Source organism: Pipra filicauda, unplaced genomic scaffold (assembly GCF_003945595.2).
Source record: "Pipra filicauda isolate LSUMZ 115617 unplaced genomic scaffold, ASM394559v2 scaffold302_size1215360_pilon, whole genome shotgun sequence".
NCBI lineage: Eukaryota > Metazoa > Chordata > Aves > Passeriformes > Pipridae > Pipra > Pipra filicauda.
The window spans coordinates 14,383-40,957 of NW_024104424.1; the positions used below are offsets into that span (position 1 = coordinate 14,383).

The 26,575-nt window shown below is 43.1% G+C and overlaps 1 protein-coding gene across 2 annotated transcripts in view; it reads left to right on the forward strand.

Annotated features, from left to right (window-relative positions):
* Positions 1-1,296: 1,296 nt before the first annotated feature.
* Positions 1,297-26,575, forward strand: part of LOC113988756 (glutamate receptor ionotropic, kainate 1) — a 55,313-nt gene continuing 30,034 nt past the window's right edge. For both annotated transcript variants that reach the window (XM_039383299.1, XM_039383300.1), the window contains exons 1-7: positions 1,297-1,459; positions 3,731-3,988; positions 7,005-7,186; positions 14,055-14,108; positions 15,749-15,922; positions 18,976-19,119; positions 23,913-24,020. In XM_039383299.1, coding sequence (XP_039239233.1) covers positions 1,387-1,459; positions 3,731-3,988; positions 7,005-7,186; positions 14,055-14,108; positions 15,749-15,922; positions 18,976-19,119; positions 23,913-24,020 — 993 coding nt within the window. In that variant the 5' untranslated portion in view covers positions 1,297-1,386. The remainder of the gene's footprint in view (positions 1,460-3,730; positions 3,989-7,004; positions 7,187-14,054; positions 14,109-15,748; positions 15,923-18,975; positions 19,120-23,912; positions 24,021-26,575) is intronic.

Sequence of the window (26,575 nt, forward strand, 5' to 3'; positions counted from 1 at the left end):
TCTAGTGACTTGCACTAAATGAGTAAATTATACTTGCAAAATCAAGTAGTGAAGCTGGAGATTGCTGTTTAGAGGAGCTTTTTTTTTAAAAAATTAACTCTGTTTGTTATGCATTCATCAAATCCCAGTGCCCCTGGACAGTCAGGATATGGTGTTGGCATAATAAAGCCTCTAGAGGGAACAGACACCCCAGTCTAAGTGGGACAACCTGTTAACTTGAAACACAGCCACCTTCCCCATCTCAGAATTTGTGCCAGAGAAGTTAATTCTGAAATTCAGGTTGGTTATTTACAGCCCTCTTTTGGAAAACTTGCTTCCAGGTTAAACAACAGCCCTGACTCACTTCATTTTTTCTGAAAAAGGAGCCAGAAGTGTACAAAATTCCAGTCTGAATGGTAGGAAAAAAAGTTTTGGCAAACTGAAGAGCACTCAAAGAGCAGCTGCCCAGCTGGAATTGCACTGGGTGGGTCTGGACACCTCTTGATTCAAGTAGATCAAAACAGATGGTAGAAGAAGATTCCAGAGGAAGGATGGGAATCTGGGAGTGATTGTGCTGGGTCCAGCACTGTCCTTGCAAGGAGACAAACCAGAAGGCTCTGGTAGACACCTCACCACTGGAGATGTGACTCAGCACTTTGGCACGGAGGTGAATCCTCTGTGGGAGCAGCTTGGCCATGTTCTGGATCACCAACTTCAGTTCATTCAGCAATGAGCTTGGAAAAAGTAAAAATAGTCCCCTGTCCCTGAGTAAGCTGAGGAATGACCAATGACATTGCCTAAGGTTAAAAAAACCCAGAGCCCTGCTACAACACAGACCTCGAGGGGAAACTTTCACTCCATTTCCTCTCAAGCTCCTCAATCCCTTTCGAGTGTGGATCTTGCACTGCCAGGATTTGCAACACCTCAGAAAACATCTCCAACACATCCAAGCTTCATCTCCAAATATAGAGCAGGTTGGAGCAGGGGGGACAAGACCCGTGAATATCAGTGCTTTCATTAGATAGAAGTTTTCACAAGGATTTAAAAGTTTTCCTTTGAAAAACCTGAATAACAAACACACCTCATCTTTCCCAGATGTTTGTCTAAGCAACATTCATGATATTGGGTTAACCTGCAGTGCCTCTGGAGATAAAAACTGATAATCCAGTGTGCTTTTGCTGTAGTGCTTTGAACAGTGATTTGGTTTTCCTTTATAAACACTCAGAAATTATCGCTCATAATTTATTTCTCTCTTTTCATGTACAGCGATGCAGAGGTGAATAATCCTTCTCATTTGTCTCTGTTTCAACAGGAGGGATATTCGAAACTGTGGAAAATGAACCTGTTAATATTGAAGAATTGGCTTTCAAGTTTGCTGTCACCAACATTAATAGAAACAGAACACTGATGCCTAATACCACATTAACCTATGACATCCAGAGAATTAACCTTTTTGATAGTTTTGAAGCCTCGAGAAGAGGTAATTATCTCAATTACTGTGTCAATAGCATACATGTTTTGTACTGTACACCTTTCCAGCCTGATCTCCTTTTCTGCTCTGATTGTGAACAGCAACATAAAATTAATGTTTTAAAGATATTTGGGCTCAGAATCAAGCTGGGCTTGGACTTGACACTAGTTTCTGAATAACCTCCTCTATCCTGTCTGCATGCTAAGAGCCCCAGATGGAAGGTGGCAAGTCCAACCCATTTTTCTTTCCAAAACATATATTTGCCACCTGGAATTCTGCAGAAAAATGATCCTGGGCTCACAGGAAGCACAGTGGGATGCCACAACCCATAATTAGCACAGATAGCCATCATTCCTAACAAATTACTTCTATTCCACTTTAAAGACCAGAGGCCAGTAGTCTCCCTGTCCTGAAATATTAACACTCAGTGGCTTAGAGACAGAAGTTTCTCTGTTAAGAACATTCTTTTTTAATTATCCAATATATGCTGGAACTATATGCTATCAAAACTGAAGTGTGCTGGGTTTATAATCCATTTAATCCAGACTCATACAGGATCAGTATCAGTGACAATCTCTTCTCTTGTGACTGTTCTCAGAGTACCTTCTCCATTTAAAATGGAGTGAGGAGTTCATTAGAAATATCTTTGTCAATCTGCATGCAAGAAACTCGTGCAGACAGTAGTGATTCCTTCTCATCATGAATTATTGATGGTATTTATGCAATTTGCATATTAAAACCTGTGATCCTTTAGAAAGGCTTCTGAATTAGACCTGGAAAGCCTGTGCATTTTATGCTGCCTGTAAAACACTCGTTTGTAGACTGAAAACAGAAAATAATTGATTTTCTGTCATATTCTATTACAATCAGAGAACTAAATACGAATTTAAAAAATCTCAGCTCATTGTGGATGTTTGCGTACTTAATATTTCACTCAATCACAGTAATTTCCCACTGAGAGCACCCTTACAAAAGGACAACATTGCAACTCAGTGCGGGGCTTTGTCCCAGTCCATAAACCTTATTAAAAACATCTGCAGTAAATGTTACTAATGGGCAAAAATAGCTAATAGTACTTCATCTTCTGTCTGACAACCTGAAAAAAATAGGAGAGAAAGGAAAATTACCTCCAGGAGGGGTTCTTTGAGCTGAGATATGGGCACAAGGAGAAAGAAAGCTTTGTTGATGTCAGTGTTTGACTGATTTGGAGAGGTATAAAAATGTCAGTGTGTGTTGGTTCTTTATTTCCCGTGTTGTTACTGAGGGCTTTAGGCTTTACTGCCTGTTTTGTACACACAGATTATGGAGCTCAGTGAATCATGGTGCCCTTTACTGTTTATGTTCCTTCAGTAGCCTGAAATTAAAGCAACACACAGAGGTAGAAACTTGCCAGTCGGAGAGGGAATCCACAGAGTGCCTGTTTTGACTCCCTGAACATATTTCCTGACATGCTGCCATGAAACTTAATTCATGTGATGTTCCTTTGGCAAGCCTGTAGCCTGGAAGATCCTGGTTTCTCCAGGATATGGCCATTCTGAGAAAGGCGATTTAGAAATCAAAATTAGAAATTCAGAAGTTAAAATGCTATCTGAAGGCCATAAGCAGGGAAGTTGTTTGAGTTTTGATTTGTAGCGAGTAAATTTTAGGATATAATAATAATAATAATAATAATCATAATCAGTAAAGCTGCTTTCAGAACCACAGAATGATTTTGGTTGGAAAAGTCCTCCCAGCCCATCAAGTCCACCCTGTGCCTGATCCCCACTTTGTCCCCCAGTCCAGAGCACTGAGTGCCACGTCCAGTCCTTCCTTGGACACCTCCAGGGATGGGGACTCCACCACCTGCCTGGCCAGTTCTTTCCAATGTTTAAAACCCCTTTCCGTGAAGGAATTCATCCTGATGTCCAACCTGAACCTCCTCTGGTGCAGCGTGAGGCTGATTCTTCTCCTCCTGTCCCTTGTTCCCTGGGAGCAGAGCCCGACTCCCCCCGGCTCCCCCCTCCTGTCAGGGAGTTCCAGAGCCAGAAGGTCCCCCCTGAGCCTCCTTTTCTCCAGGCTGAGCCCCCCCAGCTCCCTCAGCCGCTCCTCTAAATAACCTTACCCTCTAAATAACCTCTAAATGCTTTAGGAACCATTCTCGGTGGGTCTGGGAGCCACACAGTGACCTGCTCTCACTGTGAAATGATGGGGATGGGTGGAGGATAGAAGATCTCAGTAAGCATCACACGAGTTCCTTGTTTTTGCCAACCAACACCTTCTGTGCCCCTGCTCTGCCCTCAGCGTGTGACCAGCTGGCTCTGGGGGTGGCGGCCCTGTTCGGGCCCTCCCACAGCTCCTCCGTCAGCGCCGTGCAGTCCATCTGCAATGCCCTGGAGGTCCCGCACATCCAGACCCGGTGGAAGCACCCCACGGTGGACAACAAGGATGCGTTTTACATCAACCTCTACCCGGACTACACAGCCATCAGCAGGGCAGTCTTGGACCTCGTGCTGTACTACAACTGGAAGATAGTGACAGTGGTGTACGAAGACAGCACAGGTTGGTGCGCTGCAGGTCGTGGGCTTCTGTTTAAGTACATACATGGAATTCTGTGGGAGAGAGTGCCTGTGATAGTTCAGTTTGTCAGAACACAGAAGAAAAACCTCCTGTGAGGTGCAGCTGTCCTGCTGCTGCTGTGGATTTTGGAAAGCTGTTCAGTCCACCAGACTTTAAGGCGTCAGCAGGAGGCAGCCCCTGCATTCTGAATATTCAATCCCATTTTGCTTCCTATTTGTGGAACTGATAACACAGCTTCAAGCTGATCACATGATCCCAGAATTCCAGAATAGCTGGAGTTGGAAGGGACCTCTGGAGATCACCCAGTCCAACCCCCCTGCCAAGGCAGGGTCACCTGGAGCAGGTGACACAGGAACTCATCCAGATGGGTTTGGAATGTCTCCAGACAGGGAGACTCCACACCCTCCCCTGGCAGCTGTTCCTGTGCTCTGCCACCCTCCAGGGAAAGAAGTTCTTCCTCATGTTGGGGTGGAACTTGTTGTGTTTCAGTTTATGGCCATTGCTCCTCATCCTGTCACTGGCACCACTGAAGAGCCTGGCACCATCCTCTGACAGCCCTTGTATGGACTGATGAGACCCCCTCTTAGTCTTCTCTTCACCAGACTAAGCAGGCCCAGCTCCTGGAGTCTCTCCTCATAAGTAAGGTGCTCCAGACCCCTCATCATCTTCGTGGCCTCTGCTGGACATTCTGCAGTAGCTCCTACATAAATATCCCAGACAAAACAGGAACAAGGACAGGCCTTTTTCAGCCCACCCCATTACCAAATTAGCATTCCAAAACACTAACTGCTGTGTACGTGTTCAGTTACAAAAATGACTGATATTAAAGAGACTTCATTTGCAGAGGTATTTACAAAGTAAATTAGTCATCAATCATCTTATTAACTCGGAGTCAGGAAAGTAAACAGGTCAGCTTTGATCGATATAAATAGTCTTTGGATTTTGGGTTAGAGTGATGCCACTTAAGCTCTTTTTATTTCTCATTGTTACACTACAAGAAGGAAAAACATATTAGCCCATTTTTTAATCTCAGAGACTACCGTAGGCCAAGAAAATTAATGAAGGTTTCCATCCTTACTGATTTTGCTTCAAAGCCCTAAACTGAACCTTTCCTCTCAATGGTGAGTGCCCCAAGCACTGCACTTACCCAGACCTTCCTCACTCCCACCTGGAGCCAGCCTGAGCACTTCACATTTAAAATCTGTCCCAAATCAATGCTTGGTGGTATCATATCCAAGGGTTTGGATTTGCTGAGCAGGAGGAAGAGGAAGGTTGTTCCCCTGTGCTGTTAATTATCTGGCAGTCAGCTAATTCAGGCTTTTGCTTTGTCCCCCAGAAAAGTAACTGCACTTCACTGCCACTTTGATTCCTTCAGTACACCATTCCTGGGCTTTATCTTCATGTGGCAGTGGGAAGGGCTGGGAAGTGCAAGGTCCAAGTCTGATGTGACCCAGGTAGATATTTTAAGGCACACAGTAATTTCCTTCCCCTAAAAGAAGGTAGAGATGGGTTGGCAAATCCTTTTCTTTTGCCCTTCACCACTCTTGCACATAAGTACTTTTAGCTGCTGGAAAGAGAAACAACAGTAATCAGTCTGAGGCTGTGGATAAGAGGCAAATTTCTGGACTCTTCCTCCCAAATCTCAGCTTTCCCTCTTGGAGCTGCCATTGATTATAGTGGCCAAGACACTGCAGCTGAACCCTTAGTACAACCAAGCTGCAGCTTTACAGCCAGATTTCACAAACTCCCCTCCTTGTTAGTCCATGTTGGAAGCATGTGCCCCATTCTCATAATAATGAGCTCACATTGTTCCATAGCCCCCCAGCCTGGCTCCCGGCCAGGCTCCGATCCCCCAGCAGCAATTTACATTTGAACACTCATAATGCTTAATATTCTATATTGATTGTTGATACTTGAAAACCTGCAAAGAACAGGCCCAGCATTGCAGGCAGAGGGAAAGATTAGTTTTTTCTAAGCACTCTGCCAGTACTCGAGTGAAAGCCAACAGTCCTCAGCGCAGCGAACCCTCAGTAACCCCAGAAGAAACAGGGATGTTTTGTCTTGCCTTATCCATACCACTGGACCATTCAACCCAGGACAAATATACCCACTCCCAGCAGGAGAGCCAAGAGTTTTTTCATTTTAATAATTTGTTTGATTTTTGTTCAAGAAGTGCTTCTTGCCTGTATCCCCCCCCTCTCTCTCTCCTCACACATATTTTTAAGGCAGCCTTTTGCTTTCGCTCGGCGGGAGATCACGGGGTTTTTTGTGGGTAAATTGCATTCATGGATAATGAGAAAGAGACTGTAATCACACACCTCAAAGAGCTCTTAACTGTCTTCCTTAGGTTTTGGAGGCAGTACAAATTATGTAGGAGTGCTGAATTAGCTGGTGGAATTGCACTGTGTTTAAACACTTGGACAAGTCTTCAACTGCTTGAGCTCCACTGACTTCAAATAAGGGAGGTAAACCCGTGCCAGCTGAAGAGAGAATCTAAGAAATCATGTTCTTTACAGATGTGTTTACAGATGTAAAGCTGGATCTCAAAATATTTTGGTCCTTTATAAGGTCTCACACTTTCTGAGTGACCTTACATTAGGCAGGAGAGTTGGAAGGAAGTTTCTTTACTTCTATATTCTTGTTGGTTGGTGTTGGAATAATAATTGGCTGCCAAGGAAGAAGCCTTACGTGCTTTTTGCAATGAACTATATAAATTTAAACATATTACAGTATGTTTTTATTGTATTACATCAATGCAAACACATCCTGTGGTCAAGCAGTTAGAAATACCTTACAAAATATTCAGATGTCGAAGCCAAGTACAAACATGAAAATGAAAAGCTTTAATAATGTTAGTAGGAGGCTGGCAAATAGGGAGCTAACAATTATCCTTAGGGAATGTGAAATATGTTGGGAACTGGTAAGAGACCCTGTTTCAGTGGCAATCAATCCTCGTGGCACAGGAGGGTGAGTTGTATAATTGCCTATCGTTTTCCAGGTCTAATTCGCCTGCAGGAGCTCATCAAAGCCCCTTCCAGGTACAACATTAAAATCAAAATCCGCCAGCTGCCCTCTGGGAACAAGGATGCCAGGCCTTTGCTCAAGGAGATGAAGAAGGGCAAGGAATTCTATGTGATATTTGATTGCTCCCATGAAACGGCCGCAGAAATCCTCAAGCAGGTAACGGGAAGGGGGTGGCAAAGCACAGCAGGGATCTTGTATCCCAAAAGTTGTCAGCTTTCATTTGCTGGGATACACTAAAACTGAATGCACTCCCAGTTAGGCCAAAGGCAGGGACAGAAACTGTTGCAGCAGCCACAAGGCTTCCCAGAGCCATAAGGACAGGCAGCAGGAATGACATCCAAAGAGAAGCCCATCACTATCCCACAAAAGGAAGCGTGCATTTTGTTTTAATACTTCAGTCTCTGCTTGACTAGGAAGATCATTACATTTATTTTAGCTTGTCCTGGTTTAATCAATAGAGTTTTTATTTCTTTCCCATAAAAAAGAAAACAAACCTGGAAGGGCCCATCTTGGAGTGCTGGGCTGTCACTTCTGTGGAGGCTTCAGGTCATTCTCAGTGCTGACTACAGGAACAACAGGGCATTAACTCACTGCAGGCAAACCTAAATCTGCATTCACATCCCTGTGTCCCACAAAGGTTCCTTTCTCCTTCCATCCCAGAATGTTTCACTGAAATATTTAAGCTATTCAGAGTAGCTTTCTGTGTCAAAGTTAGTAAGACAACTTAGTCTGTGGAGCCTAAAACCTTCCCTTCTAGGCTGGAGGATCTTGGTCCTGAGAATATGGACTTGCAGGATGATGTCCTAAATCAGATGCAACGCAGAGCAGCACAAGTTCCTGTGAGCTTGTAAGGTAGATTTACTAGTGTAAGGAAGCTGGCCTGTACTAAATTTTAGGATTTTCTAAGTGCAAGTTATTTATTCAAGCTACAGCAGGGCCAGATGCAGGCAAGACATCGGGAATGTGAGGGAAAAGCAAGGGGAGGTCAGGAGCTAGACAGGAGCTGCTCTCCCCTCACTTTGCTTCCTGCAGGGCTGTCCAAAAGCATTAAAACATGACAAGCTGCTCCAAAAGGAGATTTCTGGAGGAAGAGTTAAACACAACATGGATTTTCAAGTACCTGCAAGAAGAAAGTGCAGATGTCTGGCAACACTGCAGGAGGCACAAAGCTTCAAATATGCCAAACAGAGTATGGAAAAAACCCCCAAAAACCAAAATCTGAGTGTCAAAGGAAGAGGAGGGAGCGTTAAAAGATGCACTTAAACAGGGCAAAGCAGCAGAAGGGTTTGTGTGGGATATGGATCAGGGAGACAACTGACAGGCTGCAGACACAGATAATGCTCCGCAGTGCCTTAAAAACTCAGAGAAGGAGGGGGAATGACAGTGTTGGAGAAAACAGGAGAATTAAGAGAGGTGCACCTGTGGATCAGAGCTGAGGGAAAGGAAACAACATAAATACAGGCTAGAAAGAAAGGGAAAATGGCTTTTCTATGAGACAGTTCTGTGGCTGAGTAAAGGTGCCGGCAGCAATAACTCAGGGATGGAGGCTCCTCACTGCCAAAGGCAGCTGTGAAATGTGCAGGGTGGAGGGCTCTGAATTCATGGGGGACTCACCTGATTGGAGGTTACATGAAGTGCCCTGGTTCACATTCTCTTCCCTGCACACACAAACCCCTGCAGAATTTTACCCCGAATGAAAGCAAGATGTGGAAGAGAAATTATGTTAAGAAAACTCGGTGATATTAAGTAGAGAACATTTTTGACTTTGCAAACAATTCAATACGTAAAAATTGGAAAAATACATATTGTTGTTAAATTATATAAGATTTCTAACAGGGGTAGGAATCAGTCACCTAAGCAACAATTGCTTGTCTTCCCTCTGTATTTAAATAAAGCAGTAGATGTTTTGCAACCCACGCAAGCAGGGGCTGCTCGTGTGAGCGCTCAGGGGGCACCAGGGCAAGGGATGGCCAAAAGCTCCTCCTGGGAGCAGAAGTGTTAGCACATAATTAATTATGTGCTGAAAGAGTCATCCTAGGGAGCTCCCTGACCCAGCCACATGACTGGGCTGTGGAACCAGGGGAGGTGACTCCTCCACTTGCCTCCTTCAGCCTTTGGTTTACAGAACAGCTCAAAAGACAGATTTCCTTTCTTAAACGAGACCAACTTTTGCTTATTTATAGCTTCAGCTAAAACACCATTGAGCTTGTGCACAACAAGAGCAGGCAGAATCAATAACCTAATTGAAACAAAATACAAAGCCTGCACAGAGAACAACCTATTCCCTAAACTCACACATTTCCCCTTCTCTCTGACATGCTGCAGAGTCCCTGACCATCTTAATGAGGCCTGGCCCTCTCCTCACCCAGATCTGGAAGGAGCAAGAGGAAACTGGGATTATTAATTGCTGCCTTTTCCAATAGTCACTTTGAATTTTCTCTCTGTATTACTTCACAAGGGTCAGGGTCTGTAGCCTCAGGGTTTTTTAAACCGGACATCCCACACCAGCAGAGCTGATGAAAGAAGTTGCCCCAGGTCTGTCACTCCCATCATCTCCTTGAACACCTTGGCTGGTGGAGCTTTAAAGCTTGTGAAGACTGAAATATCATGTGACAAGGAGAGAGATCTAGCAGAGAATTAGAAGCCAGAAGCAGCAGCTGAGAGCAGCTGTGGTTTCTTAGGGTAAAACTGGGATTACCAAAGTGCCATTCAGGATCTGCTTAAGCTCTGTAGGAACCTCCCTGTGTGACTTCAGCACTGACTGTCCTGCTGTGCTCCGAGGGTGCCCCACATATCTCTCCTTTCCAAGCTTAAACTAGATATATCTAAAAGAGTGTTAGATGATAAGGCACCCTCCAAACTTGCCTAAAACCAGCAGGACTGAGTCCCTTACACATGGAAGATGGAAACACTTCCTCATGGAAAAATTTGCTGGTTATGACATTTACCTGAAATATTTGGTGGACAGAAGTTTGGTGCTTTGTCTAGATTAGATAAGCAGTCCCTGAGTAAATTAAACCTAGCTGTTGCAAATTGCAATCTGTTTTACGCACAAATCTTCCAGTATATCCTGCACATGCTGTATTTAGTGGGATATTGCCTTTTTGTTCAAGGAACTCAGATGAAGAGGTTAAGTTTTAATGGTTAACCTTCCGTCTGTTCTAACACACCAAGACTTGACATAGACTTTACTGCAGGAACAGAAATTATGTTCCTGCTAACCTTAAATTACCTACTCCTTTCTTCACACCTCTAAAATAAATTCTAGGAAGTGTGCTGTATGTTTAATCAGGGTTAGGACACCAGAGAGCATTCTGTAAAGATTTCTGTGTTCACTTCCACTATGTGACAGACAAGGAAAAAAAAATAGTTAATTCAGTTCCTGCAGAAGTACGAAAACTAAGTGTCACCATGGTGTGCTTTGCTGGTACAGTAATAAATGTGAGAATATAATAAATGTGAGAATATAAATCTTCAGCTTTGGGACACCCGGGAGGTGAGGAGGTAGAGGGGCTTTTATTCATTATGGTGCGTCTTGCTGATCTTAGAAAAGAGTGGTAGGACTAATTAATTGGGTAATGAAATGCATTCATTTAATGGCCACGGAATTAAATAATAGCATGAGTGAGGAAAATGCAGAGTGAAAGAAAGCAAAGCATTTGATGCAGTTCCCACCAATACCCTTCCCCACCATGCCATCCCCCCTTGAAGGAAGATTGACAATAGCTCTAAATAAGGCAGGGATTTTTTAACAAGTTGAATAAATCAAGTTGGAGCTGGGATATGATCCAAGCCAGGAACAGGGCACCCAAAAGACATTTTCAGACATAAGAGAAAATATTTTTATCTAGCTTCTCTCAGCTTGCCATATATAATCTGACCATTGACACATTGTTGTTCATGACCCATAGCTAAAAGTAGATGACAAGGCCCAGACTTCTGATCTGAAATGGGTGATTAGAGATGGAAGTCTCTTTATCTTTTATTGTTATTATTTATTGTCCAACCATATCTGAGTTTGGATGAAGAACAAATTTTATACGGGGTAAAATGGGTAGGAGTCCTACAAGGAGAATATTTTAGGCTGATTTCACTAGTTTAGATTCATCTGAGTTCCACGGTAAGTAAAAGCTATTATTGTTTAAATGGGACATTTGTATTAGGTGCATAATTGGCTACAAAATTACAGGCAAAGTTATTTAAATAGGAATGTGTAAAGAAATCTCATTCCAGTTTCCTGTGGGCAGCTATAAATACACATATGCTGCCTTGCCTTCCCTCTTCTGGGCTGCTGGGCCCATTTTCTCTGGTGGGGAGGTCACTTGCTCTGTGGGAAGTGCCCGTGCAGCTGCTTTGCAAGGGGCTTCAGAGATGTCCCAACCTGAAATGCATCTTTGCTCCTAACTGGCTTTTCTTACTATGTCACTCCTGGGAGTTCCTAGAAGCTGCTTTCCCTGGATCTGCTGTGTTGCAAACACACAGCAGAAGAGGAGCCCTCAAAAACTCTCCTATTTACACTAACAGGAGCATCCAAGTAATTAAGGCTTGGGAGTAACTAATGTTTTGGGATGTCCAGCATTACTCTCAGCTGTTTTCATCTCCTGAGCACTAAATAGTTGTTCATTGGGAATTTTATTTAGTGACCATATTGCCCTTAAGTGTACATAAATTACTGTTGAAAGTCTTTCTGATTCATGAATAAAAAGCACCCTATTTAGGTCAATCTACAGATCTAACTCATCGAAGGCATGTCTAAGTGCTAAATAACTGTTAACTAATTATCATCCTTAATGGCTGATATTGGGGAGGACAAGCAGTTAAGCCTGTTCTTGTCCCCAAGGCAGAGCTCAGTGGCAGGTCAGGGACAGATCCAACATCAACTCTTACTCCTTGAGCAGACAAGGACATTATTAAGGTGTGTGTGCCACTTACCCTTCCAGCTGTCTGTATCTTCAGATCTTAATTGAGTCACTGTTAATAGAGAAGATACAAAAGTGACATGTTGATTAAGCTTTCCTGGGCTGCTGCAACACTTTATTTGGAAGAATTTCAACGAGCATCTTTCCTGGAGCTTTTGGGTGCAGTGTCCTTGGCAATTCCTTCCAGCAATTGCCATTGGGAACCTGTGTCTTGATTAGAGCAGGTGAATCTCACTTTTTCCATGAAGTGGCCTTAGCTTTCAGGGGCTTTGTTTCTACTTGTTTGGGAATTTTGTTTGTTTGTGGGGGCTTTGTGAAGTTTTGTTGGTTTGGTTTGGTTTTCTGTTTTGTTTAAAAGGACAGTCCTGTAGCACGACTTTTGAAATCATTATTATTCCCAGCTGCGTGTGTGTCCTGCCAGCTCTGTTTATAGGGCATTACTTGGCAATCAATATTCTCATAAAAAGTGCTCATCAAAGATGTGTTCAGGAGGTGAACACTCCTCTCAGGCTACAACCCTTGCATTTGAGAGGAAAGCAGCATTTGGGCTCCCTTGGATCAAGTAGCAGTGCTTCCCAAACGTCCAGGCCACACACTTTCCAATCATTGCAGTAAATGCATGTCTGCTTAATGTCAGTTTGTATTTTAAGGCACTCTGTGGAGTAGCATTGTCCTGCTTTTCCATTGTTTTGCTATTGCTATGCAGGCAGACTGTTTGTACCTTCTGATAACAGAAGTGCAATGGCTTGTCAGCTCTCCTGTTTCAAGGTGGAATCAAAGCCGGGAGGAATCAACAACTGAAATCTGAGCATTTTTATCCTCCCATTTACACTGATTAGTAAGAACTTGCCTTCATACTAATGCACCACCATGGACCAACTGCAAACCAAATAAATTTAGGCCTAAGAGAGGATCACCTGGGCTCAGACTACGTTTGTTTAACCCGGCAGCTGTTCTATGCCCCGTATGAAGCAATTGGGCTATTTCAATATGGTTTCAGCTCAAAGATCATAAAAATCCCATCCAATTGGCACCTCCTTCCCACAGACACAGAAATCCAATGACTCCAGGGAGTGGAACTGAGTCCAGCCAGGTCAGCTGGGAAGCACAGCACACAGAAGTTTCTGTGGATGCTCCCACATTTCGTTATCTGTGCGTAAATAGGGCAGGAACATCCACCCCCAGGGTTGCTACATTGCTCCTTTCTACAGATGATAACTCTAAGAAACAGAATAGAAGAAGATTAATAAAATAAGAAATAAAAAAGGCAATTTTTATGTGTAAATTCAGTGGAGCATTTCAATAAAATACTTGCCTTCTGGCTTGACTTTTAGTGGCTGAAAATGGATTGGTTGTTTGAGATGAACACAGAGCTGTTTTTATTATCTACTGCAGCTTAGAAAGTTTGGGTTCTTTCTTTCTTCCTTTTTCTTTTCTTTTTTTTTTTAATTTTGTTTTTTTAATGTGAGGAAATACCATACACAATCACTCAACTGATTTTTGGAGGCTTTTGCCATGAAAGAGAATTTTGGTGAGCCAAATCACACTATTTTCCCCTGTCTTTCAAACAGCTGTTCAGGTACTGCTAAAAATGTCCTAAAATAGTATTAATAGCAATTACTTATATTACAGTGATCAAGACTGAATAAGAGTTAACCTTTGTCTGTGTTACTGTCATGATAACGAATTCCTCAGTAGTTTCCCAGGTCATAATTCCTCCCTCTCTTCACAAAATCCCAGAATACAAAACCTGCACCTAAGCACTTTTCCTTACAAATTGTGTTGTCTGCTAGTAAATTCCTTTTTAACACTTCTAAACTGCAGACTAAAGAATTTCACTTTTAAAAAATCAGCTTCTCGTTATCTCTAGTAATTTTTCTTGTCCTAGAAGCTTTGCAATCTTTAATCTCTTTCCTGAGGAGAGGTGATAAAAACACAATTTAAATACAACACGATATTTTTTGGCTCCTGAAGAAAAATATAGGGTTTGTTGTAATCAAGTTTTCCTGACCTGGGATGTGTTGTTCCAGATTAACTCTTACTTTTCAAAAGGCAGTGGAATATTTCAGAGTAAAGTACATTCACCTTTCAATCTCTTCCAACAGATCCTCTCCATGGGAATGATGACAGAATACTACCACTACTTTTTTACAACACTGGTAAGAAACATTAAAGATTTGGGGGTTAATTTTCCCTGTTGCAGAAAAGACAACTAAAAATTCCCCCTTTTTCTAGGAGCTCTTTGTTGCCATTATTCAAGGAAATTCCTGGAGAACGAGTTCTAACACTTCTTATTAATATCAGGACCCACAATTCTGTTTGGCCATATCTGTGGGGCTGGTTAACACTTTAATACAGTGAAAATTAATTGCAGTATTGAGATTGAGGAACCATCAGTACAGGTGGATCAGAGTGAAATGAAATAACGAATCAATGGCTTTGCAATGGAGCTGAGGTCATCAACAAAATGTTTAATTTGCTTACCAAAACACAAAGTCACAAATATATAAAATCACTCAGGAATTTTCAAGTAAAAGTTAACCTGTAAATCTATAAATACTTATTTCAGCACATTTTTCCTCTATTTTGACTTACATACTACATATAAATATAACTCAATTTATGCTTAAGGTTCACTTGCATTGTAGACTAGAGAGACAGCAAAGAACTGATATTGCTTGAACAGTCCTAGAGGGCTGGATTATATCAGCCTATATAATCCTCTGTTTATTCTTTATTTCCTTTCCAAATAAAATTTTATGTGGAAGTGAAAAAAAGTTTTGAATCCGACAGTCAGCTTATTAGTCAGAAGAGATGCTCTGGCTGTTGGGAACTCAAAGTAGTTTTCTTTGAGGCCATTTTAGCACCAAGGAAAATGTGAAAATTTAGGATTTACTGTGGAACTTAAAATTTTATACAATAAACAATACAGGAATCTACCATAAAATAGTAACCACCAACAACAATATGTAGAAGATAGTACAGAGCATATATCAGAACAAGCACTAAGCAGTGCTGGTGGTATCTTCTCCTGTAAATGGTTTGTTTTGATGGCTGATATATCCATCTGACATCCTGGCAGCAAGTCACCAAGGCAGGAGAAAAATGGGATTCATAATTAGCAAAAATGTATTGCTCTCGACATGTCTTGGAATTTTCCTTCCCCGAGCTGAGAATTAAGCTTGACATTGGCCAGCTAATTCCTCACGTTGGGTTGTCAGAGCTATAAGTCAGAATTAGATGGTGCTGTGCAGGTTGGTTGAAATACGGTGTTGTTTGGGGGAGCTGACTTTTTCCTTCCAAAAAGCAGATGTGTGGTTTGTCATCCACTTTCACACAGCTTTGATTTAGTCAGGCTTAAAACTGAAGTGGTCATGAGTAGGCTTGGAGGGCAGTCAGAGGGGAAAACCACAGGGGGAAAAAAAGGCAGCACTTGGGCTTTAGATAGAAAATCAAATACAGTTTGGGCCTAGTGAACCTTTTGCTTTAAAAATGCTAAATCTGGTTTCTTGGGACACCTATACATTAGAATTAGATACAGGTTGGTCACAGAACAGTGTTGTTGTGGGGAACTGATTTTTGTCATTCCAAAAAGCAGATGTGTGGTTTGTCATCCATTTTCACACAGCTTTGGTTTAGTCAGGCTTAAAACTGAAGCGGTCATGAGTAGGCTTGGAGGGTGTTCACAGGGGAAAAAGAAAAATATTTGGGCTTTAGATTGAAAATCAAACACAAACTGGGCCTAGTGGTGCTATCTTGCTTTAAAAATGCTAGATATGGTTGAATTTGTTTTTTTTAGGACCTCTTTGCACTAGACCTGGAGCCCTACAGGTACAGCGGGGTGAACATGACGGGCTTTCGGCTCCTCAACATCGACAACCCGCACGTGTCGTCCGTCGTGGAGAAATGGTCGATGGAGCGGCTGCAGGCACCCCCCAAACCTGAGACTGGGCTCCTTGATGGCATGATGACAGTAAGTGAGCCACCACAGTGTCACAGGGCATCTGTCCCAGCACGTGTGGGCTGATCCCAACCCTGCAACATCATCCCCAAGCCAGAATTCCTTTTGCTGGTTTTGACACAAGTGCATTTGCCCCCTCAGCAAATGTTGTGCTCACCTCTGTGACAAACCCCTCTAGAACTGAGTGACAATTCTCTGTCACAGTGCTGCCCAGCTGACATCATTCATCTGATTGCTCTCAAAGGCAAAAATGGTGCTTCATTCCTCTGATTATATTCTGTGCGGAGTGAGGAAAATAACAGGAAAGAGGAACTTTCAGAGCAGGGGTAGGTTTGTAACCTGCGGGGAAAGGTATCGTGTATGTGGGCAGGGAATAGCATTTTGAAATGGGTAAAGTGCCCTTTCTCTTAATTTCCATTTCTACAGAAATCTGGCTTTTAAGACATAATTTAAAGAGAGATAAAAGGTGTCATCAAGCCAGGAAATTAGGATTTCCTCCCTAGTACTCCCCCAAGAAGTCAAGGGAAGAATAGGAACAAGTATGTAGACAGCATTACTCCATTCGATTTTGCAGGGTGAAGGGTTGCCATTTTTTTGCAGTATAAGATGACATATCTCCTGTTCTGAGGGCATTTCCAAGTGATAGGAAATAGACTTTATTGCAGATGATTGCAGGGAAAAATTTCAAATATCTTAACATCCTGAAGAGAAAAGCATTATGTCTGTTATCTCTAGCATTTTCAAACGTTATTGCTTGTTTGGGCAGTGATATTGTGCTCACTCTCTGCAAGGCAGGGGAGAAAGCTGTCCCTGGGAACCCCTGCTGGGAATTCACAACAAATTACCCAACTGGAACACTCAGAAAAACAAAGTTCTCACCAGACTCTTCTTCTCTCCTTTGTATCTCTGATTCTTATCCTCTGCTTTACGTCTCCATAATCTCTTAGTGTCCTTGATGCTCTGAAGCAGCACGAGCACCAAGGAAAGCATCTTCCTAGCTGGCTATGATCATTTCAATATTCATAGCAGGTTCTGCTTATTCAGTTTGATGGAGAGCTGCAACACTGCTCTGTTTCATTTAACAATAAGGCTGTACAAGCTGCACAGCGCAAAGAGATCAGGATTATATGTTAATTCAGGATTTCTCCCTTGCCCTGATGTCCCCTTGTGGGGAGTCAGCAGGGCATGACCACGACAGCTCTGAGTTCATGTCTCACTTTATGCCCAAACTGCACACAGAGGCCTAGTTGTTCTAATGAGATCTTTGGGCTTCTTTGCAGTGGTTTAAGTAGGGTACAAAAGTCAGAAAAACAAGGGCTTACTCTCAGCCCCTTCACCTTACAGACAACACAGACACCAGGGTAAGGTGACTGTCCTCAGAAAACGAGGTGACCTGTTGCACCCTAAAACAGAGCAACAGTGAGGCAAGAAATAAAAGGGCAAGGGAGGTGGTACAACTTCCTAGTTGCTACATGGAAGGAAGGATAAGGAGCGAGTTGCACAAGCACAAGTTTCAAGCAGCCAAGCCTGGCAGTGCTGCCAACATGGAATCACTGGAGGATGCACCATGTTGTCAAGTAAAAGCATCAGTGGTCCCAGAGAGGAGAGCAAAGTGAGGACACTGGACAATTTTGGCCAAGAATCTCCTTCCTGAGTCTCCAGGCCTGGGACACAGACAGACTGGATTGCAGTGATCATGTAAAATTCAGTCCTGAAAGGACACCTGCCCAGTCTAAGGTAAAAACCTCTCTGAATTCCGCTGACGTTGATGGGAATATTTCCATTGATTTTGAGGGATTTTGGATCTGACTGAGTGTGGTTGGAACAACTGTCTGTTTTAAGACATTTGACAGTGAGAACAGATGTTATTGTCTCCTCCTGCTTGACTCAGCATTCACAATGTTTTCTGATTTCCCAATGTTCTCCAATTGTGGGAGCAGTATTTTGGGCAGACCCTGACTAGCACATTGAGAGCAATTCCTCATCTGCGGTATATTAAGATTAATCCATAAATTCAGATACATTTGACTGCCAGCAAAAATCTCCAATGGTGATAAGACTGAAGCTGTTGTAATTTCCTTAGGTAAATGACACAGACAAAGAATCAAATGTATTATTTTCCCAAAGTAATTGCATGGAAAAGAAACTATAAAATTATTAGCTTTCTAGTTCCTATAAACGAGTTCAGTTTCTCATCTGCAGAATTAGTACTTTTTTTTTTTAAGGCCCCTGTTTAATTATTTATCAGCTTTACAAGAAAGGTAAGCACTTCATGTGTTCAGCATTCCTGTGCATTATGCAAAATGCAGGTGAAGGGGAGACTTTCCTAAAACTTCCCAGTGATAAAGGGTGACAGGGTGTGTGATCTCAGTTTGAGGTCATGCTTTTTAAACCAATAAATCCATTCTCAAAAGAAACAGAGATGCAAAAAGTAAATAAATCTATCTGGTAATACTTAAGTACCTAAGGGCTGTATCCATCTGCAATGAGAATTTAGATATGTAAATCCAACTTAATCCCAAAAAAAGACACCTCAAAAGGACAGTTCACCTCTCCCTGGGGAAGCACGGGGGGTGTGACAGGAGAGCAACCAAAGCCAGATCTTGGTGGGGCCATTTAATATAGAAAAGCCAAGATCCTTGAGGAGAGTAGACACATAGAGACAGTAGATACCTGCCTGGTGGGATTGGTTTCCCTGGAAAGCAAGGGGTAAAGGAAGCAATCCCAGGAGTGCTGTGAGAAGAATGGTGATGGGGAGCTCATGTGGGCCTCACACACCTGGGCTGTGTGACCTGGGGCTTCTTAAAACTCCTCTCCAAGCCACAGAGCTGCCCCTGCACTCCTTTCTGTGCTGCACCCACCGACCTCTCTCTTCCTGCAGCTGCCTGATGTGGTTTCCTTCCCAAAGCTCACCTGAAGATGCTGTGAAATTATTATAAACTGTTTCAGGTTTCCATGGAGAGCCCATAGTGGCCTTTCTCGTAACAGCAGCCCAGGTCAGCAGGGACAGTCAGGGCCCAGACCCCACGATGCACACTAAGGAGTTCTCTCTGTTCTCCCTGCAGACTGCTGCAGCTCTGATGTACGACGCCGTGTACATGGTGGCAGTGGCCTCCCAGCGTGCCTCCCAGCTGACCGTGAGCTCCCTGCAGTGCCACCGGCACAAACCCTGGCGCTTTGGACCCAGATTTATGAACCTGATCAAAGAGGCAAGTGTAGACCATCTGCTCGTGGCCTGCATCGTCCTTCCTCTCTTCTTTGCCACTCTGGCTGCTCCCTGTTCCTTGTCACATGCTGTGCTCTTGTTTCTGGTGCTCAGATATGAAGTTCTTCCTCCCTTTCCTAGCTGAGAAACGTTGATTTACAGACTCCATTCTGGTGGAGACTTTATTTGGTCTTGCAAAAAAAGAAGCTGCTAAACCCCGGGTGTGACAAAATCCCTAACACATCATAATAATTCCAAGGTTTTTTGCTCAGTTCGTGTTTATTATGGATGTTGATAATTTATAAAAGTAACAACAGCCACTCTAGAAATTGAAAGAAAAGTGAGTCTGGAGCTCTGTCCTTGCTTCACTATGTAATTCCAATTGTTTTGCACATTGTTGAATCAGTAATCAATATCCAGGAAACAGTGCAGCCAGTGTTTCTCAAGAAGGAAATTGCTTCATGAAGCACTGCACTATAAGAATCCATGACTGAGCTGGCTTGATCCAGAGATGCCCTAAAAAATACATATTTTAGTTGAATTGCCTTCACTCCTTCAAAAATTCAGGTTTTATTATGAATTTCAAATGGAAGCTTTGCTTTGGGGAAGAGTGTGGAAATGAAAATAGGAAATTACGTGGAGCATCCTACATACATTTTAACTTTTCCCCCATTCCCAGTCCTTGCCAGTGCGATTCCTACCAAAGCTGCATTCATTAGCACTTGTGTGGGTGCAGCAGGACCTGTGGGCTGAGGGACAAGGTGAGTGGTGGTGGCACGTCAGGGCAAACACCTGAATCCAGAAATACAGCAGGAGCAAACCGAAAGACGAGCCATGTGGTGGCTCCAGAACATGTTGAAGAGCTGTCAGCACCTTCTCCAAACCTCTCCAAGAACAGTTTTTAGAGTTGCCACGGGCGATGTACGATGTGGTGATTCACCTACACGGGAAGCACTGGGAGTTACTGAAACTCCAGGCTGGAGGGGTTTAGGAATTTGAGAACTTTTAGGAATTTTAAGATTTCCTGGGCTGATCCCACAGCCTGGGCAGCAGGGGAGGGGGGGATTCCGCCCCTCTGCCCCCTCAGGTGAGACCCCCCTGCGGAGCTGCCTTCAGCCCTGGGGAACAGCACAGCAAGGACATGGAGCTGCTGGAGAGAGTCCAGAGAGGCACCAAGAGGATCAGAGGGATGGAGCAGCTCTGCTGGGAGGAAAGGCTGGGAGATTGGGGTTGTTCAGCCTGGAGAAGAGAAGGCTTTGGGGTGACCTGATTGTGGCCTTCCAGGACCTGAAGGGAGCCAAGGCAAGAAAGACGGAGAGAGACTATTTCCAAGGGCCTGGAGTGACAGGACAAGGGGAAATGGCTTCAAACTGCCAGAGGGCAGGGTTAGATGGGATATTGGGAAGGAATTCCTCCCTGTGAGGGTGGGGAGGCCCTGGCACAGGTTGCCCAGAGAAGCTGGAAGTGTCCAAGGTCAGGCTGGATGGGCTTTGAGCAAGCTGGTCTAGTGGAAGGTGTCCCTGCCCATGGCAGGGGGTGGGACTGGATGATCTTTAAGGCCCCTTCCAATCCAAACCATTCCATGATTTTTGTTAGCTTCTCTCTTTGCAAGTATAAAGAAAAGACAGGAGTACTCAGTCCAGTGCTCAGGGACCTGACTTAAGAATTCAGGAGGACACTTTGAGATACTTTCCTCACTGCAGCAGAATCATTGAAACACTCAGGGGAGTCAGGGAAGCAGCTCTGGTAAAGTTTATTTTTGATGAATTACATGATTAGGTTCTGATTGCACTTCCATTATATCCTGTAACATTTACCATGTCACCAAAAACATTAAAATTGCAGTAAATCCCGTGGGAAAGCACGAAATCTCATCACTGGGTTACACAGTCACACAGTTCCTGACTGTTCAGAAAGTTCTGCTTCATTTCAGTTTGTTAATTAATGAGAATTGTGCAACTGCTGCTTTCTCTGTTTGCCTGAACATGTTCCCTAATAGGCCTCACATCCCTGATTTCCCTGACAGGCAGGTGGGATACAGCTCTGATTTCAGAGCAATGATGCTTTTCACTGTCTTTGCATGCAGCAGGCAGCTGCTTTAGGACTCCTATTAAAAGCTTGGAAATTTTACCACACAATTCAGAAGGCCTGGGATGGACTGTTCCTAGCTCATCCCTCCCTTTGTTTCTCAAGGAAGACTTTTGTTTCTGATCAGGAAAGAAACATCACCCGTCTGTCCAGACATGGTGAACACACAGACCCCAGCATGGCCTTGAAGTTCAGAAATACAATTACACTCACCGCGCTCAAACCCAAACGCTCCGTTTTTGTTTAGAAGAAATAAAATCAATAAAATAAACATCAGAAATTCAGTTTAGAATTCAAACGGTATTTGAAGCATGTGCCTCAGAATTAAGGGCCTGAAAACCCCCTTCAACATTTAACTCTTCTGACAAACATACCCTGGCTCCTGTTTATAATTTAAATCATATTTGGGTCATTTGATGGTCTAAGTGGACTGAAGTGAGACAAAGGCCATATACCCTTCTCTGTACCTTCAAATTTAAACATACACCTATGCAGCTTGTAACACCTCTTCCTTCCTGCTTTTTTAGTGTGGAGGCAGGAGCACCAATTCCTGCTTTCAAAAGTGAGATGCATTTCACCACAGAAATATTTTTTTTTTTCCTCAAGGAGGCTCCTGATGCCATTTCCCAAAATAACACGTTGGGTTTTTATCCCAGATCATATCAGGTTAGCAGAGAAGCCGAGCGTGTGATGTATAATCGATAAGTGGGAGCCTTTCACAGCAGCAAATTGCCCTCTGTGGAGGGATTGATCTCTAAAGATCATATTTTAAAAAATGCTCCATCTCTGTGAATAAGAGATGGGGGTCACGTCAGAGTAATGAAAAGACAGAGTGGAAAAGAGATATTATGGAATGAAATGCATCTGTATGTATCCCTTCCTGCTATCTTAATGATTTCAGTGTAATAAATAAATAAGGAATAACCCTGCAAGTGCTTAGGTGTTTACAGCAGAGATTTTTGTGTATTCCCGAATTATTAAACAGCAAGTTTGTTGCATTTATGCTTTTCCATTCTTATTTTACTTAAGTATGTTCTGAACTCCTGCTGTATTTCCACAGAATTCCAGATGCACCAGATTTATCTGAGACGTGGTAATAACAGCCCAGCATCCAAGATTAAACTCTGCAGATTCAGGGCTGGAATTTAGATTTAAAAGGATGGGGAGACACCAGTCTGGAAGCCTCATGATTTTTGATGCAGCTTTCCTTATGTCCTCTGTCTCAAACAAATTAAATGAAGCAAAGAACGATGTGCAGTAGAAAAGCCTGTAATTTAAAATTATATGGCTGACACATGTGAAGGAACAACACCATCATTTATTGTCAGCTTTCCTTGTACCTTTGAGAAACTTAATCTAATGTGGGAGCCCCCAAAAATAGATTATCGAAATTGTCTGCAGTTGGAAACCCATCAAACACTTTCTTTTATAGATAAGCCCTAGCTCTGGGGACAAAGTGGGGGCTGGATGAGAGACAGGTGGATCTTTAAAGGAAAACGAGCTGGGTGGGAAGATTACAAGATACAGAAAATTATAACAGGTGGAGAAAGTTAATTCTTCTTGTTGATCCTGCTGCCCTGAAGAAGCATTCCCCAGCATAGGGAATTATCCTGGCTATACAGAGTGATGGACAGAGTCCACCTCCTGCTGCCAGTGTTTCAAACAATTAATTAATTCACTGATTTACAAAATGCTGCCTGGACCAAAATGGATCATATGCAACTCATGCGCTGTACTTCAAACATGAATGCAGGACTCACGTGTACCTCACACTACGAAGCTTTTATTAGGTCTCTGTGACTGGGTGGACTTTTCCTGGAAGTTGGGTTTCAAAGCCATCCTTGTCATGCCATCAATACCTGAGAGCACAGGCAGTGGCAGTGCTCCTGTTAGGAATGATGCACCTTGTTTGCTTAGTTGGGAATGTGTGTCTTCTTCCTTGGGGAATGCAAAATGGGTAGGGATTAGTGAAACAATTCAGCAAAGTCCAGGACAGTGAAAGTCCATCACTGATGGGGGACATTGGACCTCAAGATGCCCAAGAGACCAAGCAAGGATGACAAAAGCTCATCTCTTCCTGGAAAAATCTGGATTTCTGGGCGCTGAGTAGCAGAGGCAGATTCTGTCACACAAGATTGAAGTGTTGAGAAAGCTTTGGTGGTTTGGGATGGGCAAATACCCTCCTTCAGGAAGGACCTTCCGGGTGCTCCCGCTCAGCACTGATTGCCAGCTGCTGCCCATTTTTTCTGGAGAGCGGAAAACATTCCAAGCTGGGGCAAAGAGGATCACTCAAGCGAGGCTGGTGAGGCTGGTTGTCACATTCCAAGGTTCAGACCCACGGCTTGGACAGAGCAGACTCCTCTTTTAATTTCTTAATGAATTCTTATGCAGTGCAAAACCCCCCTGTCTTTGGGCACAAATAACACATATTTTATGCTCTCTTTCTCTTTATTCAGTCTGTCTTTTTTATATACAGTACCAGACATATGTAAATCTATATATTTAACCTGTGGCAAACTTGTAAAATACAAAACATATTGGAGTTGAAGAAAGCGGTTTTTTTTTAGCAAAGCAACAAAGCCACATATGCTTAAAAAGATATTTGGAAGTGATTCAATGCTGTGCTTAATTTAACATTCAATACTTGTTGTGGCTTCAGAGTAGTTCCTGCTGATTGTTACAGGGCAGAGCGTTTTTGTGTTCCCACAGGCACGGTGGGATGGCCTGACTGGAAGAATAACCTTCAACAAAAGTGATGGCTTAAGGAAGGATTTTGATCTGGACATTATCAGCCTCAAGGAGGAAGGAACAGAAAAGGTAAACACATGTCTTGTAAAAAAAAAAAAAACCATGACAAAAAGCTGATTTGACAAGGCCATTCTCCTCAGCTTGAATCTCCTGTGCTTGGGGTAAAAACCCCACTATTCTCAAGATTATTTGAGTTAAAGTTAAAACAGAGCTACTAAGATTGTTTTGCTATTTTGCAATGCATTCTGAGGTGTGGGATAGGAATTTGGGACTGGCAACACTTATCTGATGGAGATAATAATAATTTTAAGCGCAAGTTATCTTCGGTTCTTGCTGCTGCAACTCGGGGTGTTCAATTCCTACATAGAGATAGAGAAACGTATATGGATATATAGAGATAAATGTGACACAGGGCAGAGAAGAAAGAAGGTACTCGAGTAACAACCTCATCAAGAGTTGAGATGTTGAAGGTTCTCCAGGTTTTTGAGGTTAGATCAGTTCTTTTGCCCTTCCCCTACAGACGTGGGCTCTCAATGGGCTCCACAGAGCTCCCTCCACTGCTGTGGGTGTGCAAAAACCCCTAACACAGGTGACACCAGCAGCTCCTGGAGCTGCAGACAGAGCTCTGTGTACACTGGCTTGATTCTGAGTGATAATTCCTGATGGGTTAATTAAGACTTTAACTGTAATTGCTCCCACACAGCTCTCCAGACGGGTTCTCTTTTCATTTTTAATGAAGCACTCTGTTTATTTCTCTCTGTACCAAGGCTGCTGGCGAGGGTTCTAAGCATTTATATAAAGTGTGGAAGAAGGTTTGTACACAGACAGGTGATGCAAGAAACCTTTGGGCTGTGTCTGCAGACTCAACCTTTGGGTTTTCATAGTGATTCTCATATTGCAGTTTAGAGACAACAGTCTGAAAGCAGGAATTTTTCTGATAGGATGAGCTTATTTCATCTTAAAACACTGTGATTCCAAAGAGTAAAAAAAATCTTGGCAGGGTTCATCTTTTTCACCAAAACTGAGGGGTGTTAATTATTATTTCATTTATTGAGGGCTCTGCTTTTCCCTTCTTTGAGTAGAGGCTGCAGTAAAATCAGTCCTTAGCTGCTGTCCTTTCTGATTCACCTAAGATTCACCATGAGGGGTAAATTTAGACTATTTTGGATGTGTTTTGGCATCAGCTGCAAGGACTGTTTTAATGTGCAGGGCTGGGGGTGTTTTGCCTCACACAAAATGCTCAGGGCTGGCAATGTTTGAGCATTATTGCCTCAAAATTTTGGTGAGTGTGTTATTAGCTCCTTACAGAAAATAATACAGATGATTAAGTGGGTGCTGTCATTCACTAACATATGGAAATTGGAACTAGGCTTGTTTATAAAAGATGGAAATTACCCCATCCCCATAAAGTGGGAGTCAGAGACCAGCTCCACACATGGCTCCCTGCTGGAGTTACAACCTGGGCTTGCTGTTCTCTAAGGCGAAGATAAAAACTACATCCACCAAGTTTAAAATGTTCTGTAGTCATGGGACAGGAATCTTTTGTAATGCTTAGAATTGTATTTTGTACAGAGTTCCCACAGATCTCATTATTCCCCTCCCCTCCCTCACACATGGGTAAAAAAAAGGGTTTGGTTTTGTGTTGTTTTTGTGAGGGATTTTAATACCCCAGAGGAGACCATCCTACAGAGCTCTTTTTGTGTTCTTATAAAGCACATACATCCTTAATAACCCTGTTTCAATCTCCAGTGGATCAGGCTAAGGCACAAAGGCCCCTCTTTCCCTCGTTACTGGTGAATAGATCATCCTACCTGACATGCAGAACCAATCTCCCTTCTGACTGTAGGCATTTTGTGTTATGCTGAATTGATTTAAACCAAATTACAGTTGGTTCAGAGCACAGGCTTGCTGAGAAGGGCATATGACACCTCTCCAACTTGTCACTAAACTGCAATAAATCCCCTGGATTCCCCACAGTGATGTACAACCTTGACCTCGTTCTTCCAGCGCCCCTCCGACCTCCCCCATCCCTCTAACCAAGGCTGACTTGTGGTGTCCTTCCTTTCTCCGGATGTGGAGTGGTCTCCTGGTGTATTTTGGATGCACTGTGACTGTGTTGCTCAGTGTTCCTCATGGTTGTTCTCCTCCTCCCTGCTGCCAGCCAACAAAAGCCTCTCAAGTCAGCAACAACGGGCAGAACGGCTCCTCCACCCTGGTGCAAATCCAAGGATAACACTGGTTATTTACTGTATTCCTGGCACAGGCCATCAGAATATGCAACGTTTTATTTCCTGTGTACTTTCCAGATCAGTTTCCCAACCTGATCTAGTTTTGGAAACAAAGGGAATGACTGACAAATGCTTGATATAAACCTTTTTTTAAGTGGCATGGCTGTCCTCACAAAGCAGAATTTGGGAAAAAAGGTTTGTGAAAGGCACCCAGGGACGCAAACCCAAAGTTTGTTTGAAATGGTGAGTTATTACCCCAAATCCACACTCAGCAGGCACAAACTGCCTGAGCCAGCTCCTTGCCTGGAGTTCTCTCACATCAGCCCTCAGCCACGCTGTGTATGTAAATCCAAAGGCAAAAACACTGCAGATGCTTTCAGACTCCATACAAGTAAA